The following is a 15,422-nucleotide window of genomic DNA, read 5'->3' on the forward strand; positions in this document are numbered from 1 at the left end:
ATAAGTTTTTCTTGGAGTTAAATTTTATCAGGTTCCTACATTGCAAAACCTACATTGTTTTGCTAATGACATGGAATAAAACCTGTAATAACATGATTTTTTTCAGTGCTGTTACGGTGCCGTATAGGTTGAGCTGTGTATTTCATCAGGATTCCTGCCACAGTACTCTTATCCCCTCACCCACATTAAATACTTAAGAATGTTGGTATTTTCAGACTCAATGTTGTCTGAAATTCAGACTCAATTGGAGTGCCTGAGAACAGATAGTAACATACTTGATTTTGAAAGCAAAGTTCATGTTCTGTGCAATCTCTGGTAATGCAGCCCCACCCTCACCCCCACAAAACTCACCCTAACGAAAGAAAAACTCCAAACATAACTTACTATGACTGTTTAATGAGTATGAGTACTTTACAGTACTTGATCTGAGTGTTTCCAAAATATAGTACCTTTTTTCCATCAGTGGTCATTCCAACAGCTCTGTATTGCTTACAGGAGAAGTGCTGACCTTACTGGAGGACTGATGGTGAATTTTCATGATCTTTTTACATAGGGGATTATTTTTAATTGTCTCTTATTAAAATTCTGTAAATTTTTAGATTTAGAAGCTCTTGGAGACATTCTTAGGATTTATGTAAAATCTGCATGGTAGAGCGTGATTGAAGGATAATTGTGTAGGGTGAGTCTGGCCATGGGATGGGCAGGTGTAGCAGAAGCCATGTCAAGTTGGCCCTTGCTTGTTTTGTACTCTTAAAATAATCTATTTACTAATGTGTTTAGGAGGCATAGATACATTTCCTAGGCCTTGAGGAAGTGCTGTGTAGTCATGAGGTGGCTGGAAAGGGTTTTGGTCTCCAGAGCTTCTCATCAGATGAGTTCCTGCAGTGTGGTAACATCCTGGCTGTTCTGCTGCCTGGAGGAGCCCTGCACTTCAGAAAATTACTGTCACTGCTTTCCTACTGCTTTGTTTGCTTACTTGGGTACCCACAAAGGATATTGCATCCTACTGGACATCTCTAGAGAACACGTCTTCTGGGTACTAACCTACAAGAAGGGCTTGTTGCTAGCAAGCCTTTTGCATCTTGCTTCTGAAGGTTGATTTAAAGGCTGTTTGTGTTCTCCTACCTGGCTGCTGCATCATTATCTACATTGCCATTAATCTTTTAGCTTCAGCCTCAGTAGCTTTTCTCAACTGGGCTCTGCTTCTCCTGCCATCCCCCATCCTTTCCCACCTGTCAGCAGAGCTGTGGCTTCACTGCCAGCACTGATCACTTCAGGAGAGGGAAATGTGTCTCAGCTCAGGGCAGCAGGTCAGAGTTTGGCTGTTTTAGAGCTGCCCCTCATCTGGGTTCCTGCCTTGCTTTTGTTAAAACCTGACTAATCTGGGCTTCATCCATCTGCACGCAGAAAACTACAAGCTCCATGTGACTGCAGATTTAAGTCCTTCCTCCTCTCCCTCCCTCTTCCCTCCTTCCCTGAAATTTATTTGAGTTCCACTTTCTGTGGATGGAAGGAGAATTGTGTTGAGGGGCTTCTGCAGTTGTCCTGCTGCTGCTGCTGTAAATGAGCAGGGCTTGTCCTTCCTATTGCATCTTAACCTGAGCTGAAGTCCAGTCTTGGTTTTTTGCAGGCAAGCAGCTCAATGATCCTGTCAGAGTGACCAGCATCCCTTAATTGAATAAATAATTCACTTGTCTAATTTCTGCAAAGGATTGCTGATTTATTTATTTTTTTTTTTCCCCAAAGGTGGACGCAGGTTTTCTGTTTCTAAACCAACTGACATTATTTCAGCAATTGGGTTTGTTTGCTGCTGATAATTCACCACAGGGAGCTGCAGTTATTATGTGCTCAATAAAGCATGCCTGCTGTGATGTGGTCCATGGGCACATATTTTGGGATGGACTGTGGGAATGACATTCCATCCAACACCAGGCTGCAAGCTACTAACTCCTCCTGCCTCTTGTATGAAGGGAAACTCAGATTTTTGAGGAGTTTGTAGTGTACAGCTCTGTTTCCCTTCTTTGAGTTCAAAGAAAATGTTTAACTAGTAAGCAAAGTTTGCTGAAGGCTGCACACTCCTGCTAGCTACTGGACATCTGTATGGATGGTAAAAGGCTGGGTCTGATCCCTCCATCCCTTCTGTGGCAGGAGAGAGGTATTACATGAACAACTATGTCAAGTGGCATCTGACTTAGGTATTTCTAATTATTTCTGGTGGTGAAGGAATTGCTGAGTGAGCTTTGCACTCTGTTTTGAGTTGCTTTGTAGCAGTTTGATGGGCTGGGGGTAGCTAGTGGATGAGTGTTCTCTGGGGTAAAGTTTGTGAGCTGAAATTTTGTTTTAATTAAATACTATTTTTAAATGTAGCTTAATTTCCATTACATGAATGCAACCTAGTTGAGCTTACCCAGTACCTCATGCTGAGATTCTCTTGTTTGTCTGGAAGTACAGGTTAGTTTTTTAACTAATTTGACATGTTCAAAACCTACCAGTTCAACTTGTGAATCTGCTTCACAGTCATCCTGTCTTTCATGTTCCCAGTACCAGATAGTGGAGTCACTACCTGCAGAAGAAAGGATAGCCAAGAGCCACCCTGCCTGGGATACTGCCAGGGATCATAGCTGGAGTTGCTGGGTGACCAATGGACATCTCCATAAAGATGTTAGGACAAAGTGATGCAGGCACATCTCTTCAAGTGTGTCACTAGGAAAAAAAAATAGAGATAATTGGATGTCCACAGGAGGAACTTACTTCTGAGGCTTTCAAGTTCATTGTTGAAATATTCATCAGTTTCCAGAAGAGTTAGGATAGGGAGGGTTACAATCCACCCTGTGGCTGATGTCACTCTTTTTCAGATCATGCAAGAACAAAGTCCAGCCACGAATGGTCGGGTGCAAACAGAAAGTTTTATTTGGAGGCTGACAGAGAGCACAAGCAATGTGAAATGACCCGGTAGAGTTGGAAAGTCTGTTAAAAGAGAAAGAAAGGGAAAGAGAAAGTGAAATAGAGGTAAGAGCACCACCACCTGAGGATCCCCTGGTATCCCAGAGATCTTTCTTCCTGGAGTAGCAGCCTGGTCCTAGGCAGGGCAGTGGTCTGATCCCAGGTGGTGAGGATGAATGCATTGGTATTCCTTAGACACTCCTGGAGTTTCCCGTTGCTCTCATGGTAGATTCAAATTTCAGAAATGCTGCTGCTTCCACATTTATCTCCCCTATTGTAAGCACACTGGAGGCTGTTGTCTGGAGTGGCCCTTGTGTTGCCCAAGGGTTGTTAGCTGGTTGTTTGCCAGCCAGCCAGGGATCAGCTTACTGCAGCTTTATCTGGAGATCCCTCACCTGACTGTTGGATCACTGTGCATATCAGGAGTCAGTTGTTCAACATTCAGCTTGCAGGTTTGTCATTTGAGGCAAAAGCCTGACTGGAACCTCACAGCAAGATACAAGTTTCTTATCTTTCCTTATTCTCCTTATTTGTGAATGTAGTTGCTCATAACTCTGATCTGGGAGTAATATTGAAACCATTAAGTATTCTGCAGACTTTAAGCACACTATTAATGCTTTCAAGTGATTCTGCTTGTGGTCTTGGAAATTGCTTGGCTGATACCATGCATCACAGACAGTCCTCACTGTCACTGTGGAATCAAGTGTGGTTTTAAGTGTCGTTTTGTACTCTTACAATATTGGGCTATTAGGTATGTTAAGAACATTTAATATTTGTGCATACCTGTTCTTTGAGTTTGATGCCAAATTGTTGTCATAAGCAATATTTAAGTAGGATTTGCTGGTGTCACAGGAAAATCAGTGGGAGGGATGGCATGTCTGACATAGATCAGGAGCAGTTGAGTATGGCTGGTCAATGATACTAAGATATGGAATCTCATACAGAGGTGAAGCTAGTATTCAGCACTGCAGGAAAATATATTGGATTTCTGAGGGCCAGTTTCTGAAATTTGCAGCTTATTGCACCATCAAAGTGTTGCATTCAGTGGAGGCAGTAGCAGTCCTGAAATACCATGTCATAATTGTGAAATTATTTGTAAAAGGCCAAAAAAAGCCTGGGAGTCCTTAGAGCATGCAGTAGAGCTTGTCTGATTGCCACCCCTTTCTAGTACTCCTGCTTTAAGGGAGGAGATGCCGAATGGCTGGATGAGGAGGAGAGAGGATTCATCTCTCCAGCTTCCCTGGATTTTGTTGAATGAATGTGAGTGGGCTTTTGCCATCGAGCCGAATGCCACCCGTGGCAGATGTCCACTGCAAGCAGTGGGATTTGGCATCCGTGGGGCTGGCAGCAAAGAGAGTAAGGAGGGTGGCTGCAGTTTGTCAAGTGAGCTGAGGTGGTTTTCTTGATCATAGCATTAGCCACAAAAGGCAGTTGCTAGGGCAGTACAACTGCATTTTCAGTAGATCTGGCTCTAGTAAGACAAGTTCCCATCATTAAGATTGTACACCCATAACTCACTGAAAGTCAAATGCTTTTTAAAAACTTTATTTTTCTAGCTTTTCCTGCATTTCTGGTTCTTCTAGACCAAGCGTGTAATAGGAGTCTTTCTCTGCTTCCTGCCAGGTATTGTAGAATCCCAGACTGGTTTGAGTTAGAAGGGACCTTAAAGATCATCTAGTTCCAAAGCACCTGCCTGGGCAGGGACACACCCCACTAAACCAGGTTGCTCCCAGGCCCCATCCAACCCATATACATCTTCCAGATCCAGATATTTAATTTATAGTGCAACTCTGAAGAGATTGGTCTGGAAAGAGGAGAAATGTTTTCAGAAATTGGGTTAGGACTACTTATAACAGAAATAATCTTGAATATTTGTGATGTTCTGTCTTTCAGACTAGAGGATAAGTATATGTTAGATGAAACTAAATGCAACCCCAGACATTGTTTAATAGTGTAGTAGCAATGCATGTTACTTATGGTGTGCCTTCTGAGTGGGTTTATGAATAGTAATGGCTGAAATGCAGACAACAGAATCTTGCATGAAGATTCTGCTCTTCAGCTCTTTGAACTCTTTCAACTCTTGAGGCTTGGAGTCTTTTTGATCTCGGTCTGATACGGTGGACTTCAAAAGGAGTGTATTTTAATTAAAATCTATAATGAAATATGGAAACACATTACTCTAGAGTGGGATTCTGAGCAACTCTGGGGTCTGGATGCTGTCTAGTAAAAAAGCCAAAAATGAGAAAGATATGTGGAGTTCATTTGACTTAGATGAGAATCATAGAATGGCCAAGGTTGGAACGGACCTTAAAGATCATCCAGTTCCAACCCCCTTGAATCAGCAGCAACACTTCCCACTAGATAAGTTTGCTCAAGGCCCCAACCTGGCCTTGACACTTCCAGGGAGGGGGCAGCCACAGCTTCCTTGGGCAACCTGTTCAAGCATCTCACCACCCTCAAATTAAAGAATTTCTTCTTAATGTGTAATCTCAATCTCCCCTCTTCAAGTTTTAAACAATTTCCCCTTGTCCTCTCACTACACACCTGTGTAAAAAGCCCTACCCCAGCTTTCTTGTAGGTGCCCTTTAGATATTGGAAGGTTGCTGTAAGGTCACCTCAGAGACTCCTTTTCTTCAGGCTGAACAACCCCAACTTCCTCAGCCTGTTTTTACAGAAGAGGTGCTCCAGCTCTCTGATCACTTTAGTGTCTCTCCTCTGGACACATTCCCGGAGCTCTGTGTCCTTCTTATGCTGGGGACTCCAGAACTGGACACAGCACTCCAGGTGGGGTCTCACAAGAGCAGAGCAGAGGGGGAGAATCACCTCCCTCCCCCAGCTGTCTGTGCTTCTTTTGGTGCAACCCAGGACACAGTTGGCTTTCTGAGCTGCAAAGCACACACTGACTTAAGCCTTCAGTGGGGCTCTGCTTTTAGTTGTAATTTCCATTGGCTTTCTTTTTCGCAATCTGCATGGCTTTTTTGGCAGGAAACACTGGAGTATGCATTTTAGAGGTGTGTTACCATCAGTCACATGACTGTCCTCAGTTTCCCAGTTTCCTTAGGCAAAACTTCCTTTTTTTGGTTTTTTTTCCCCTTTTTTTTCTTTAGTTCCTTATACTGCTTAGGTTCCCAGAGGCTCACAAAAATCTTTCTAACAATAAATGATGTCTAGGTGCTCAGTGTAGCTAAACAAAACACAGCAACACTAGAACACCTGATCTTGGTTAGCTGAGTTAATATGTGGAGGGTGAGACAAATGTGTAGTGTCTCCTTATATTCTTGTTTCCATCCTTCTGTTCTACCCCATTTCTGTGCCTTGGGGTAGGGGAAACTTCCTGCTTTTTACAGTGTTTCATCTGTTTCCCTTTGGAGGTCTTCTCTTGGGTGTGTATAATTATAAGGAGGTTTGGGCAGTTTCAGGGGGAAGGCAAGTATAGTTTTGTGCTCTTCAGTAGCTCTGAGTTAGCTCAGAGGTTACATGAGGACACAGGGCTCTATTTCCAGCTCTACCCTATCTCTGCCTGACCCAGATCTTAAGGAGTAACACAGATGTGTGTTGAGCTGCACTGGAGACAGTGGCTGTAGCTTGCTGCTGCCCAAGCACAGGGCCCAGAGACACTTCAAATTGCTTTGGTCCAGAAATCATCTGTGCAAAGTTTGAGCTTAACATGTGTCATGCTGTCCCTGGCAGGGGCTTGTTCCTATATAGCAAAGATGTTATTGATGTTGTAAGTGGATAGAATTCTGATGTAAAAAACTTTGTTAAAGAATTAAAGGTTCTAATGTTAAGCCAGATTACCCCTGTGGAAGGATTTGTGATGGTCTGCTAATATTTTCATGCATCCTGTTACACTTGGAGGGATGACTTAGTACAAACCCACTTTCTATCAAGGAGTCACTGCAAAATCTTGACCTTAGCAGCAGAGTATGGTGGATTTTCCTTGCCCCCCAGTGCAAATTAGCTTTGTGATGTGCATCCTTGTACAGAACTGAAAGCATTTGAGGCAGCGAGTTGTAAGGTGGGTTTTCTACTTGAGCTGTTCAAAAATAAGTTGATATCAATCTCCGTTTTGTTGCAGATGTTGCATTACTTCAGGATTTTGGCACTGGCATTTTGGCATGCAGTACAAAATGAGATGTTTGGGTTATCCCTGCCATAGGCTGTTCCTGAGGGTGTTGGCTGGGGCTCTGGTCTGGGTGCCTGGCTCTCTCTACTGTGTTTGAGGAGACTTTCAGTCTGAAATAATTATAACTTAAACCGAAGGCAGGACCTGCCCACCTCACCCCATCCTTCCCACCCCCGGATCACTTGAATCAGGATTTTTGTTGTGTCAGAACAAAAGCCCTGCTTAGCAACTGCTGCCATGGTGAGATTGCTGGTCAGGTGAAGCCTTCCCGGGAGTGTTTGCTGGTTTCCATAACGACTTCTGAGCCCAAGGAAGAAGAAGGAGGAAGCAACTAATGCAAAGAGATGTAGGGCTATGAAGGGCTTGAGGCTCCATCAGGTTCAGAGGTAAAAGGTGTCACCTAGCGCCAAATGTGTGTATTTATGTATCTATAAACATAGATGTGGTTTTGTAGCAGAGCTGTTCACTAGCAGTGTTTCCCCCCTGAAGATGAGCTGTTTGGTAATTCAGATTTGATGCAAGTACTGTCATTTTGCAATCCTTGCCACTGAACTCAGGGCTTGGGTTCAGAGCTGTTTGCTATACTGAGATCCCTGCCTGTGAGCAGATTTTCATGTCTTACTTCTTGTTTAATTAGGATAGGAAATGTATGATGGGTGTTCTTCTTCCCATAGTCATTTGGGAAAAATGGACTGCTCAGGGATTTATGTAGTATGCAGACAATTTTTTTCTCTCTGCAGCTGCATAAGTAGCTTTCAGGGTATATGGGCATTGCTTCACACATTGATCCCAGCCTCTCTTTTGATGGTAGTAATTCTGCTAGCTCTGATCTTCTGTTCACCAGACAATTTTTTCCATTTGGGACCATTTGAAACATGTCAGAGCTCTGTGAAACTCATGAGCCTATCTGTGCCTCAATTTTATACTTACAGATACTTTATGCTTTCATATATTTGTATTCACAGCACAAAATGAGCTTTATTGTAGTGATTCAAAACACCAAAGGTGTTTGTTAGCGGTGCAGGAGGTTTGGAGACAAGGCTGTCCTGGAGGGAGAGAAGCAATTCAGTGAGCTGCTGGAGAGCTCATTAGTGATACTCAACACAGAAATTGTGGCAGTCATTGCCTCTGCCTTGTAAATTGGCAGGCAGAGGTGCTTTGCAAGTGCAGGGTGTCCAGTTATTGAGGTGTCAGTGCATTATTGTTAGTGATGATAAAATGCCTGTAGAGTAAGTGACTGTAGCAGTGACTCAGACCCTGCTGTTACAAACTGGTTTGAGCTGTAAAAATGAAGGATGAAAGCTCCCAGCTTTCAGCTAGAGTATTCAGTCTCTGTTTAACTTCAGCAATTTAGGGAAGTCACTTGTGGGTTGGTTTCTAAAGCATTAAAACTCCAATCATTAAAGCAGTTGATTTTCTCCTGCTTACACGTGGGCACATATCATTAGTGTGCAACTCAGCATTTGTTTTCCAAGGGAGAAAATGTCACAATTTTGTCTTCAAACTGTGCTTATCCCTGGGCCTCGCTTGTTGTAACAGTATTTTTTGCTAACGGTTTTATCATCTCAACTTTTCTGGGGTGATTGAGAAGGATGCTCAGTGTTACAAATGAAACTGCCTCTGAAGGGATTTGCACATCTCCCTGGCTGCTGGTGAGGAGCTCATCGCAGTTTCTGAAATGGCTGCTTATTTTACTGATTTCTATAGTGACTGTTGCCCTGGCAGCAAAGGTCCTCACTTAGAGAATAAAAGGACTGTAGCAACATAAGAAAGGAAGGGTTAGATTGGGGCAGGTTTCAGAGTGCATTAGGAGGAAATCACAGATTAAAAAAACTGGGTTTGAGGAGGTCTATTTTGCTGCTGTAGGTGGATGTGAACTTGTTTGCAGTGAACTTCTAAGCCAGCCCAGCAGAGGTAAGTTACTGCTCTGTGGGTGCTGCAGCCATCCCAGACAAAGTCTTGTGCTGTGTACCCAGGCAGTGTCTGTCTCCCACTCAGCAGTGAGCCCATGGACTTTGAAACAAAATCTGAAACGATGTCCAAAGTTGAGTGCTCAGTTGTTCTGCAAGCAGATCTAGAGACAGGAAACTGCAGTTTTCTGCACCTTGGCTGCCAAGTCAAGTGAGGAAATGTGGCCAGCAGATGATTTTGTTGCTGATTATCTTGTCCTTTAACCACAGAGGTGGATGCTGGAGGGCTGGAGCAGCTGTGATATGAAGAGAGGCTGAGAGAGTTGGGGATGTTGGGCCTGGAGAAGACTCCAGGTAGACCTTAGAGCACCTTCCAGTACCTGAAGAGGCTACAGGAAAGCTGGGAAGGAACTTTTTCCAAGGATATGGAGTGATAGGTTAAAGGGGATATAGCTTTAAACTGGAAGAGGGGAAATTTAGATGAGATTTTAGGAAGAAATTCTTAGCTGTGAGGGTGGCAAGGCACTGGCCCAGGTAGCCCAGAGAAGCTGTGGCTGCCCCATCCCTGGAAGTGTTCAAGACCAGGGTGGATGGGGCTTGGAGCAACCTGGTCTGGTGTCCCTGCCCATGTCAGGGGCTTGGAAACTATATGGTCTTTAATGCTGCTTCCAGCCCAAACTATCCTGTGATTCTGTGCTCCCACATTCAGTGTGTATGCCCAGCTGCATCTCCTCAAAGCCATGCAGAGGAGAACCAATATAGAGATGGAGGGTTATGTACTGTTCTCTCAGGAGCTCCTTTAACCCACTGCAGTGGCTGTGGTCATGGTATTACAACACCCCCAGGGACAGATTGAAATGGGAGTAAGAAATTTTCCCCTTCAGGAAAGTGGAAGAGGTTCTGAAAGTTTTGAGTTAGCACTATGTTTGCTGGGGAAAGGGTTAAAAAGGTCATGTAAACCCTGGAGGACTGGAGCCCTTGCTGAAGTTACTTCATCCTGCTCAGTCTCATGGTGTGGGTGTTTTCAGATACTGGTTTTTTTACATGGCATCATTATCATAGAGCTATTGCTGTTATGATGCTAATGACACTGTTACTTATAATTTATCATCAGATACAGGTTCCTTAGTGAAGCAGATCTGCTGTGGGTGGAACCCATTTGGAATTTTGGTTGCCTGGCCCAGGCTGACAACCCATATCAGAGATGGGAGGTTTTGTGTGTGGCTGTCCCCCTGGCTGTCCCCATGCTGTGGGACCAAGCTAAGCCAGGGGATGCTGTCTGGTGGCAGCTGTTGCACATTCCCTCCTTCTGTCTTCAGCTTTTGGGGACAAGAGAAGACCTTTCATGAAAGCAAAGGTGCCAGCAAGGGCTCTTATATAGGAAACTTAATTTATGTGAAGCTCACCTAATCAAGCTTTCCACAATGTGTGACAGGAAACGAGGTATTTTTAATGTGATAAACTGGGAGGTGTTAGTAAAACAGCATTTTTCCTGTTCCTCACCGGTTAGACAGGCTGTGAAATGAAGGTTTGAATGATAGGTGGTCATTAGTAATTGTATTTGTTTTTCCTCATTGTAACTCTCAATAAAAACAGCTCCATGGCCTGTGTTCTTGGCAGTATTACCTTTCCTCTTAGCATTCTACCCGTATCAATTACTCTGCTTTTCCAAAAGGCTCTTGGTAGTGATTTACACACTGGTAGTGTGACAGCAGCAGGCTGGCATTGTGCCTGCCCAGTTCTCCTGTAAGTGTCATCTGTGGGGACTGAAGCTTTCTGCTCCATAGCTTCTGGCCTCTTGGTGAGCCCCATTGTCCATCTATCCCCAGAGGATGAGACAGGGTGAAAGGGTGTGCCTCTGTGTGTGAGAGGGGATTCCTCATGTTTAAAACTAACAAATGCTCTTAGGAGATATATTTTATAGTCCATTAAGACAAAGATGAGAGTTGAGCAATCTGTGTGGTACCTTATTAAAGGTTAAGCTATTAAGCATTACTGGCAGTGAGTCTAAAGCACAGGCAGGTTTTTGAAGTGACTGGAGTTTTTACTGATATTGCTAGTCTCTGCAACACACATGCATTTGATATTTTTCATAACATTGCCAGGCCAGGTATTATGGGATTACACCAGCATATTATGACTCTTGTGCCACTATGAGCAGGATTTGCAGTTGGCAACAGATTTTTTTTTTTTTACTCCACACATCTTACACCCTACTAGCTTAGCTGTGGCAGGAGGCATTTGGGTGGTAAGTGAGGAGATGTAATTTAAAGGTTGGCTGCAGGCTCCTGAGGAGTGGTGGATGCCACTCTTTGCACTGTGTCTTAGGGGTCCTGAACCCTTAAGCACATTGGAGGCTTGTGATATGCTGGTCAGCAAGGCTGGGGTGTCAGGAGGAGAATGGCTAGATTAAAGCTCTGCTTTCCTCCTTTCTGAGTGGTTTGAGAAGCTATGATTCAGTCACTCCAGCATTTAAAATTGAAAAGATACAATATTGCCCCACCTCGTGGTGTACAGACTGCCCAGACAACCCCAAATCCATGCTGGCTTTATGAAGCAGACCTCAGAGGTGCAGCCAGTGTAGCTGTTCAGTGGCATGGGAAGATGAGCTCCTGCTGCAGACTGAGAGCCCAGGTGCTGTAACAGGATTAAAAAATGACTAGTTTAGGCTTTATCAACATTGTAAGGTGTTACCCTCAGGAGCAGCAAGTACACAGATAAGTCTGTTAGTATGAGTTGCAAGTTTGATGCTGTGCCACAGACACCAGTTCTCTGAGTTGTGAATTGTGGGTCCATCACTTGAGACTGAAATATTTTGATATCAAGAAGGTGATGGCATTTCCATCTCCTTGCTCTGCAGCAACCCCAGACACAGGCCTCAGGAAGTGAGGCAGCTCAAGGCTGCACAAACAGGGTGCTGGGGGCAAAACACCAGAACTGCTGGTGACACCAGTGCTCCCTGTCCTGGGGCTCATGCTTGAGCCTTGAGCTGTGGCTGTTGCCAGCCCCAGGGTTTCAGGTGCACTGTGATGCCAAGAGTAGAGCAGAGACCAGTCTGGTGGAGAGCCAAGCTGCTCTCCTGCTGTCAGAGTGTTGTAGGAGAGTTGTTAGGTTAACATGCATAATTCAGTCCATTTGTTTTTTCCATGTTCAGGGCCGTGTAACTAAATACTAATTTGCCACATACAACTTGAATAATGAAGTGACCCACAGTTAAAAGCTTTCTTTGCTACCCACTGAAAAAAGGAAAGAAAGAAAATTGAGCTTTATCCTCTCTTCTGTTGCTTTAAAGCAGCACAGGTATTCACAGGGGGTAATAAGCATCTTCATCCCTGTTTGATCCATGGATTTAAATAAACGCATGTGCAGTGTGCCCAGAAAGTGAGAGATGGTGTAAGTAAAGTACTGGTAGTCATTTGTCCAAAGCTTTTTCTTTTCTCAGTCATGGTTCATACCATGGAGAAGCTGCACTTTGTGTTTCTTGCTCAGCTTAGAGGTAACAGGTCAAAATGTATGTGCAGTATGGCCACATTTTGCATAGGGGTGTAGCTCTGTATCTGTTATGTACCACATCTACCCAAATCTTTCCAGTAATGTAGATTATTTTGGTTTTCCTTGGTGTCAGCTTTGCTCCTTGTGATGAAACACAAGCATCTTGTAGCTTCTTGTAGCTTTGAAGAGGGTAAAAATATTCTTTAAGCTGATAAAATCATGATATGACTTTAAAATATGAAGTGCTTTTTCCCTTTGCCATTACTTTCTTTAGATCACTTTCTGTTTTCAATTTTGCAGCCTCTGGCAGAGGAAACTCAATTGGTGGGATGGCAGGCTGTTTTTTCTCTCTGTGCTCTGGAGAGGACCATTCTTTTTTTTTTAATTGGTTGTATAAACTTCTTGAATCTGGGAGTCTGCTGATCACCACCTCATGCTGGGGATTTTGCTGACCATGTCTTAAAAATGCAGGAAGCAGTTCTGGTAGTTCCTGTGTTCCTGTACTTTGTGTATTGGAAATGATATGCTATGCTTCTCTAATCTTTCTAAGCTATTTTTGTAATTAATTGGGTGGCTTTTGAACGTATTACTTTCATTTTTCTGCTGGATCCTTTGTAGCTCATGACAAACATTTATTTGAATTGTAGCAGTATACCATGAAAATGGTAAAATTTACCTTGAAGAACTGCTAAGCATCTACTGAAGTCCTGCAAACCTAAATGCTTCAGTTTATTTTTAGGCTAACCTGTTTGGGCATCAATTTTCCTGTGGCTGCTTTGGGCCAGAGAGTTTAACCTTGCATATCTACATTTTTTTGTGTGTGTTACTGTGGTACACTACATACTTTTACCTCACAGAACAGAAATTTGGCTTCCTGTTCAATAACTAGGTGCAATTCTTTGCATTGATATGTAAGGACAGAAGGTTTGTGACAAGAACAACACAATGTTTGCTCTGTAGATCCTTAAATCCATAAGTATTATGATGTGTAAGAGGAGTTTGGGTACTGGTTGTGGGCCAGAGCTGCATGGTAATAGAGAATTTAACAAATACAGAGCAGGAAGGCATCCTTCTCTCAGCTGCAAGTGACGTTTTTAATACAAAACTGTTTAAACTGTTGAGAAATTAATAGCAAGCTCTGAAAGGACAGAGCTGTATGTACAAAGCTAGAACTCCAATCAGTTAATCCTGTCCATGCTGGAGTCTAGCTATTCTTTTGCAGTGATTTTGCCTTTAAACATGAATTGCATACTGTTGGTAAATGCCATCCTAATACTGGTTTTGGGTTTGTCTCCTCCACAGGAAGAAGGATGCCAACACGAATATGAAGTGAACCATTTCCCATGCTTGCCACAGCACCTGGATGCTCCTGTCAGGTGGTCAGGGACAGGGACGTGCCTCTCACCAAACTACTTCTTCGGGCAAAATGAAGCCAAGGAAGAGCTTTCCAGTGCACTGGAGTCACAGTGACTGCTGCCCAATTGAAAATTAATGTCGGACTGTGCCCCAGCTGCCCGGCGAAATGAAAGAAGTGATGTTGTGGTCACCCGAGGAGGTGACAAATTGGTTAACAGAAAATGCTGTGCCAGAGTATTGTGAGCCATTGAAGAGCTTCACCGGGCAGGATTTGATCAGCCTCACAGAGGAGGATTTTAAGAAGACACCTCTCTCCAGGGTGTCTTCTGACAGCGGACAGCGTTTATTGCACATGATTGAAACTTTAAAAATGGCTCATCACATCGAGGCACACAAAAACGGGCACGTCAATGGGCACATCCGTGTCAGCGTCAGCAAAACCACACGGGAGAACGGCTTCAGCAGTAAAATGAAGCTGAACGGGATGCCAAATGGGTTTAAGAAGGAGATGATAAAGATCCCCATGCCAGAGCCAGAGCGCTCACAGTATCCTATGGAGTGGGGCAAGACTTTCCTGGCTTTTATTTATGCACTTTTCTGTTTCGTCTTTACCACAGTGACAATCTCAGTTGTTCATGAACGAGTGCCTCCCAAGGAGGTGCAGCCTCCCCTACCAGATGCATTTTTTGATCGCTTTGATCGGGTGCAATGGGCTTTTTCTATTTGTGAAATCAACGGCATGATCCTTGTAGGACTGTGGTTTGTTCAGTGGCTGCTCTTAAAATACAAGTAAGTAAAACCTTTTCAAAACCAAGCTCTAGGTGCAGTTCTTTTGGAGGACTGATTCTGGTTTATTTCCAAATATAGTGAAGCTTCTTGTGATCTTTCTAATCTTGGTTTCCCAAGCTGAAGTAGGTATCAAAGACAAAACTGCAGTTTATGTGTGCTGCCTCTACAAAAGGGATAAGTTGAGTCCAACTTCTGCCTAGGAAACTAATAGCCCTGGTTGGCTTTACCTGCCCAAGCAACTTGACCCCTTTTTGTGTATGAAAAGGTGCAAATTGGATGTAATGTTGTTCTTAACTTAGCTGACTCTCCTGCCTCTTTAGAGGGAGCCCAGCTCATGCTGGTGTCAACTTGGAGTCAATTCAGTGTCTCTGCAGTTTGCCTGATAAAAACACCTACCATAAGATTATGATACTTTTGGACAGAACCAACAGGCAGTGGTTTAATCCATGCACTTCATCAGTGCTTTGTGAAAAAAAGTTTAAGTACATTTTCTCTTTGGCATTAGATGGGACAGGGGCTTCAAACATGAAGTAGGTCAAATGCTAATCATAAAATATGCAGATATCCAGATAATCATAAAATATGCATAGATAGGCAATGAATTTTCAAGATCTTAGTGGTGGTCTGCCTCCTTGTTTATAATAATTAGAATGGCAAAGGTGAATTTGCCTGCCAGTGGAAGTAACCCATTGCTCACTCTATACAGAGGGCATGCCGATGCTTAATTTGGGGAATTTATACTGCTGTAAATGCACAACTTGGGCTGCCTCACCACTAGAGTCTGATACAGACCCTTGTGCTGCCAT

At 43.6% G+C, this 15,422-nt stretch overlaps 1 protein-coding gene across 6 annotated transcripts in view; it reads left to right on the forward strand.

Annotated features, from left to right (window-relative positions):
* Window positions 1-15,422, forward strand: part of SGMS1 (sphingomyelin synthase 1) — a 91,830-nt gene that overhangs the window by 61,410 nt on the left and 14,998 nt on the right. For 5 of the 6 annotated variants that reach the window (XM_071748868.1, XM_071748873.1, XM_071748870.1 and 2 more), the window contains one exon: window positions 13,774-14,616. In XM_071748868.1, the coding sequence (XP_071604969.1) occupies window positions 13,994-14,616 (623 nt within the window). In that variant the 5' untranslated portion in view covers window positions 13,774-13,993. Of the gene's footprint in view, window positions 1-7,311; window positions 7,456-13,773; window positions 14,617-15,422 lie in introns of those variants that run through there. The other variant, XM_071748871.1, reaches the window with a different exon arrangement.

Source organism: Heliangelus exortis, chromosome 7, assembly GCF_036169615.1.
Source record: "Heliangelus exortis chromosome 7, bHelExo1.hap1, whole genome shotgun sequence".
Lineage (NCBI taxonomy): Eukaryota > Metazoa > Chordata > Aves > Apodiformes > Trochilidae > Heliangelus > Heliangelus exortis.